At 43.7% G+C, this 7,023-nt stretch overlaps 1 protein-coding gene across 1 annotated transcript; it reads right to left on the minus strand.

Moving 5' to 3' along the window:
• Positions 1-1,403: 1,403 nt before the first annotated feature.
• LOC137279132 (protein rtoA-like) lies at positions 1,404-2,105 on the minus strand. The gene has a single exon (XM_067811608.1). It carries the CDS (start codon positions 2,103-2,105, stop codon positions 1,404-1,406), a length of 702 nt encoding a protein of 233 aa, XP_067667709.1.
• Between the last annotated feature and the right edge of the window lie 4,918 nt (positions 2,106-7,023).

Consider the following 7,023-nt stretch of genomic DNA (forward strand, 5'->3'; position numbering starts at 1 on the left):
CGTGTTGACCTGATAGTTCCATTGGTAGTTGAACTATTTAATCTCAAGGGGATTTACCAGAATCAGGGCCAATGGGAATAAGTAAGCCTATCTGTAATCTGATCCTAACTCGTATAGGCCAATCACGCTACTTAGCTGTTTTGGAAACGTGTTTCCCAACATATCAAACAACCGCCTTTCAGATTTCTTAGATACAAAGGTTATATACCTGCCCAACATGGCTTCAGAATGTTATTCTCCACTGCTGACAATGTATTTATAATTTATAACCTGATGCAGATTTTGAAGATAGGAAAATAGAAAAACTCTACTGTGCCTTTGTAGACTTTACAAAAGCCTTCGTTACTGTTTCACGAGTAGGATTGTGGGAAGAAAAATATAAATGAGTGGCATAGAAGGTAAATTCACGAATCTTGTTAAATCAGTTTATATCAATATGAGATCTCTTGTACAATGTAATAATGAGGTGTCTCCTTTCCATTAAACAATGGCGTCAGACAAGGGGAAAATCTGTCACAGTTATAATTTTCCATTTTGATGAATGATATTGACTCTCATTTACTTACTTCAGACTGTAATGGTGTAAATCTAAATTATACTCAAGAAGAAATTTGGTGATATTTGTAAAGTTGTTAGTTTTGTCATATGTAGATGATACAATGATATTTTATGAATTGCCAAAGGGACTACAAGATGCTTTGAACTCATTTACGGACTAGTGTAATTCACGGAAGCTAAAAGAGAATATAAGAAAAACTAACATAGTAATATTTTGGGAAGGACCATCATAAAACACGAAAACTAAACATCATTTGGATGGTAAATTACTTGAACTAGGCCATAGCTATACCTACCTCAGTATAACGCGCCATTGAAATAGAACGCTCGTATCAAGTGTAAAAATTGTAAGTAATAGCTTCAAAGTAATGTATAGTTTAGTGAAAAATAGCTGGAAAGTTAGATTTGCCCCTATACTGCTTACTATCAGCATTTGACTTGACGGTAACACCTATCTGGACCTGTGGTGCGGAAGTCTGAAGACCAGTTAATCGAAAACTGTCACACCGACAATGGTAATTTACTATCAAGATCTAAAGCCATTTCCAAATTTTGATGCATATCTCATCTTTCCAAAACGTATTTCAGTGCCATTGTTGAGAGTTTTGACGGGCTGCTGGTATAATATTCAAAGTGACGAGAGGGAAGTGTCAACAATGCACATCGCAGATGAGTATCAGTATATTTTTCACTCTAAAGTATTAGATAGTATTGGGGAAGCAATATATACTCACCCATCTAATCTCTTGTCCTAATTAAACAAGGTCCACGAAAATATTAGAAAAGTATAATACTTTACAACGTCATTATTTATAGCCAAGCCGGACCGAACTCTTGTAACACGATTACAACCTGGTTTGCCTAATTTTTAGGCCCTCTGTGGCACTTCTCTCTGTGGCACTTCCCTCACTTCCCTCTGCGGCACTTCCCTCAGTGGCACTTCCCCAACTTCCCTCTGTGGCACTTCCCTCTGTGGCACTTCCCCCACTTCCCGCTGTGGGACTTCTCTCACTTCCCTCTGTGACACTTCCCTCCGTGGTACTTCCTTCTGAGGCACTTCCCTCACTTCCCTCTGAGGCACTTCCCTCACTTCCCTCTGTGACACTTCCCTCTGTGGCACTTCCCTCTGTGGCAGTTCCCTCACTTCCCTCTGAGGCACTTATCACACTTCCCTCTGAGGCACTTCCCTCACTTCCCTCTGTGGCGCGTCCCCCAATTCCCTCTGTGGGACCTCTCTCAATTCCCTCTGTTACACTTCCCTCTGTGGTACATCCCTCTGAGGCACTTCCCTCACTTCCCTCTGAAGCACTTCCCTCACTTTCTTCCGTGGCACTTTCTTCACTTCCCTCTGTAACACTTCCCTCAGTGGCACTTCCCTCACTTCCCTCTGGCACTTTCCTCTGTGGAACTTCCCTCTGTGGCACTTCCCTCTGTGACACTTCCTTCTGTGGCACATCCCTCTGACGCACTTCCCTCAGTTCCTTCGATGGCACTTTCCTCTGAAGCACTTCCCTCTGTGGCACTTCCCCAATTTCCCCCTGTGGCATTTCCCTCACTTCCCTCTGTGGCACCTCCCTCTGAGGCCTATGAGATTTTAATTTTGATCCTGGTGAAATGTCCCGCTGTGGCCCTTAGCGTTTTGTGTGTCCCTGACTGGCATTTGTGAGCTGCAAGCCGTGACTAATAAGGTGTTAGGTTATTAACACGGTATTTGATTAACCTTGAGTGGCAAATTCAAGAATCTCGGGAATCGACGTATGTTCTTCTCTTACTCTCTTTTTCATCTTGTTGGTCATAATGACTGAAGCATTTAAGCCAGTATTTGTGTTATGACTGTGTTCTTTGGCTCCCCGTCGGAGTGCTTGGCCATCTTGAGTTGTGGTCACTGTGGCGCTACAACCAGGTTGTCTGCGTGTCCACAACGGTTAGACTTGCCCTTAGACCCGGACTGTCGACAACAACAAATAATCCGTGCAAATTACTTGTCGACAGTCCGTGGAAAGGGAGATAATGTTCCACTTGAGTGACATGACCCCCAGTGTGCTCGTTTAACAAACCAATTAAAAACAGTGCACTACATTTATACTCATCAAAAACAAAAGAAACGCAAAGCCGGATTGTAAGGTAAATTCAAGGCCATAATGGGGACGACGTGCGGAAGCACAATCTCGTCCACGTAGCGCTCTGCCCTCAGGTTGCCTCTCACCTGCACCAACTGTGTCCTAGCGTTGTAAGAAATGATTCCCCATATCAGTACGCTTTCACCACCAAATCTGTCAATTTCCTGTACGCACTTCGCTGCAAATCGTTCACGTCTCCTGAGGTAGACATGAACCCTTCCATCTGCTCTGCGGGGTAGGAATCGGGATTCGTCACTGAACCAGACGTTCCTCCATCGTTTGGAGTCGACGTTGGCGATGATCCGGTGTCAGAAGGACACCTCGAACGGGTCGTCTTGGACGCAACCCTGCCTGTCGCAGACGGTTCCGCACAGTCTGGTCCTAGATTCTACGGTGACCTGGTATTGCCGAGGCAGTAGAGGTGGCAGTGGTCGTTCTTTGGTGTAGGTGGCGCAACATAATGTAGCCGTCCTGGGCTGGAGTAGTCACCCTTGGTCTGCCGGACTTGGGTCGGTCACGTGTGGATCCCTGCTGTTGGTAGCGATTCCAGAGTCTGGATATGGTGCTAGGGGACACATTGAAGAATCTGGCAAAATCAGATCTGCTTACGCCCGCTTCCACTCGCCCAATAGCGCTGTTCCTCTGCCCTTCAGTCAGTCAGTCTTGGCATTATTCACATTGGGCTGGCAGTTGTAACCGAAGTGGAGGAAATTCGGGAACCCTACACTTTTATAGAGCTGGTTGTGCATGTTGCACGTGCAGAACATGAACTTGCTGCGGTGACTCAAACAGACACAGTTGCGTTTTGGCGGTATGTCACTTTTACACATGTTTATTGGAAATGTGTGACCTTAACGAACATTGTTTGCTGAAAATGCATTCTTTAGGCTGTCTCGAGCCATATATTCAGCTTTTGTAGCACAAAATTTCCACTTGCATACATCAACCGGATATATTTCCCTTTGAGTTTCTTTTTTTTGAAGAGTTTATAACATGCCGACTTGAAACTTTACTACAAATCTACTGTCCTAATACTGACACTAATAAGAATTGTTTGACTTAAACTGAAGTGACAAAACAGTTAACTTATCTTCTACATGAAGGTTTTCAGTTGTCACAACACTCAGTGAATTTGATCAGCTATTCATTTACAACTTCTTTAATGTCTACAACACGACGTTTCTGGGTTACTTCTTGCCCTTTCATAAGGGGAATGACATAGTAGATTAGATTAGATTTAGGGGTTTTACGTCGGCAGAAGAGGTGGTAGGTCAGAGGCCGGTTAGGGAGCTGTACTGTTGGTTTGGAGGCGAGCGACTGGCTGGGGGTGGCGGCCTTGACCTTGACTGTGAAGCTGGCGGGTTAGATCTAAGTAGTGGACTGAGTGCCTAGAGAGTGCTGAGCGGATAATTGGGATCTGTTAGGTGGATGAGCTTACAGGCGAGTTACGGGACTGGCTGTATGATTGAGGCTGGCTGGTTGAGAAATTAAAGATGGGGAGCGGAGTGGGCTTATTGCTGGGTTGTTTATATTTGTGTAAGATGTTAGAGTTTTGTAGGAATGTAGATAATGCTTGAAAAATGTTTGGGGGGTTGTGGGGATTGAGTAGTAGGTGAATATCATTGTGGTATTTAGGTGGTATACTGTAACGTAGCTGTAATATGTTGGTTTGTTGTGCTGTGCATTGAGTGAGTATGTGTTGAATGTCTTCCTGTGTGTTGCAATGTGTGCATAGGCCGTCTGTATGTCTGTTTTGATTATATAGTGTGTGGTTAAGGTTTGTGATGCCTGTAATGAGTCTGTTTATAGCTGTGTCGATGTGTTTAGTGTTTGAGAATGTGGGGTTTAGGTGATTGGTGATGTTGAGATTATAGATTTGACCCATGTAGATTTTTTTTGTGTTAATGTGATGTTGATAATTTAATTGTTTTATGATGGATTTTATGAGGTGTTTGAGTTCTGTTTTGGATGTGTGGAAGTTAATGTTGAGCGATGGGTGTGTTGTTGCTAGTTTGTCTGCTGTGTCTGCTGTGTCGTTTCCTGGTATGTGTGTGATATTGGATATCCATAGGAATGTAATGTTTTCATTTGGGTGGGTGAGTGAATCAGTTTGGATGACTGTCACATATTAGACAACTCGGCAGACGCTGTCATTACGTTTATTGTGTAAGGTCTACAGTCGATAACATGGCACTGTATGGTAACTGGTGAGATCGCGTACTAGTCGATAACATACATTACATCCCCCTTTGTTTGGATCTGATAAAGCGTATAGGCAACATAACGTAAGAGCATAACTTGCGTGCAAATGTCTAAAACATCATTAAACTCTGACTGGAATACTCAAAATAAACTTAAGCATTTAGAGTCTTTCCTGAGACGCTATATTACCAACGTAAAAAAATTAAGAGTCACTTTCCTTTGACACCTGTGGCATACATAAATTCAAAAATCAGTTTCTCAAATGTAAATGTTACTTGAATGGTGTCTAATGAGTCAGTCAATCAAAGAATTGATAAGTCGGTTTGGCGGTTTGCTGACTCTACCACTCCTAGTGACTAGTACTGGCACAGTGGGACCTGTCTGTCTGACCCGTCTGTGTTGTCACAGGATTCTTTGCAGGAGACACATGTACACATTCAAGTCTCTCCGAGCATTGGGTGGAGGTAGGAGCTCATGAGTGGGTGGTCTACAGAACTTGGTGCCCTGTGTATGAGCTGTCTGAGTTGAGGGTCTCAGATGACTCATGTTTCTTCTGTACTTGTGTTGTGTTGTTGTGCTCTACGACATAAGATCGCGGAGAGGCATGATGAGCAACAACTTTAGCTGGATGCAACTTGTTGGTACCCGGTAGATGAGCCATTCATCACCTCACGGGATCACCTGGAGAGAGAGCTGTGAGATCAAAACTTGCCGTCTGCTTGTGATACCACTTTTCTCTCTCCTTCTCCCCGTTCAGACAAAGAGTGACACTCTTCCTGTCATAGGCTTTTGGTAGCAGCAGTTCTCTGGACACAGGTATCTTGTTCCTGGGTCGTCTTCCCATAGACAGTTGAGCAGGTGAGAGTCCACATGACTCCAGCGGTGTCGAGCGATAGTCTGGGGAACAAGTTGCTTATCACTTTATTCCTTCCAAAGTCTCTTCACTGTCTGGATCGCTCGTTCTACTTCACCATTTGACTGGGGGTAGTTGGTTAAGAAGTCACGTGTTGAATATTATAGTCTTCGCAGAACTGAGCAAATTCTCTGGAGGAGAATTGAGGACCATTATCAGACCTCAACCTCTCAGGAATTCCATGACTGCAGATCTGATTTTTTTTAGAGTTTCTATGGTAGTTCTGCAGCTCATATCTGCAAGTCTGTCAACTTCATTGAATCGTGAGAAGTAATCCACTGTAAGACGGTATGGTTTGCCTTCAAAGTCAAAGATGTCACTTGCGATTTCACACCATGGATTGGCACGAGTTTTACTTGGCATCAGTGTCACTGACTTCTGTTTGTTCTGGAACTCATTACACTTCACATAGTCTTTGACAAGACTCTCTATTTTGCAGTCATTCCAGGCCAAAATAAAGCTTCTCGAGCTCGTTGTTTGTACTTGCTGATGCCAAGGTGGGAAACATGGATTTGCTACATCATATCAGCTCTCATGCTGGGAGGAACAACAGTGCGCATACCTTTGTATACAATTCCGTCCGATATGGAGAATTCATCTCTCTGGTTCAAGTACTCTCTTAGGCAATAAGGTACTTCATACCTAGTTTCTGGCCAACCTTTCTAAATGATTGAGTGAAGTTCGTTCAACTCATCAGCTGTACACTTCTGAAACTGTTGGTACTTTGTCGGCGCAACTGCAATGTAGTCAACCATATTTACTAATACTGGCTGAATGTCAGCTTCCTGGTCTGGTAGGTTTGCGCGGCTCAAAGCGTCACCAACAGGAATTTCGTTTCCAGGTCTGTACATTACATTCAGATCATAATGCTGCAGCTTCAGCAACATGGACTGCGGTCTCATTGCCGCAGCAAGCAAATACTGGGCGGCCAAAGATGTACTAATGGAATTTTCTGCAGCTGTGAACGATTGCAAGCATCTCCTTTTCAATTTGGGCATAGCGTTTTTCTGTGTCGGTGAGTGCTCTTGAGGTGAAAGCTAATGGATGCCCATCTTGCAGGAGTACTGTTCCCACCGCATAGCTACTGGCATCACACTGGATCACAGCTGGTTTCTTGTGGTCAAATCTAGCCAACACTGAAGCTGAACTACACAGTTCTTTGAGTTTTTGCAAATGATTTCTGTTGTGTTTTTTTCCCAAAAGAAGTCAACTTCTTTCTTGATGACCTCA

Source organism: Haliotis asinina, chromosome 3 (genome assembly GCF_037392515.1).
Source record: "Haliotis asinina isolate JCU_RB_2024 chromosome 3, JCU_Hal_asi_v2, whole genome shotgun sequence".
In the NCBI taxonomy this organism is placed as follows: domain Eukaryota; kingdom Metazoa; phylum Mollusca; class Gastropoda; order Lepetellida; family Haliotidae; genus Haliotis; species Haliotis asinina.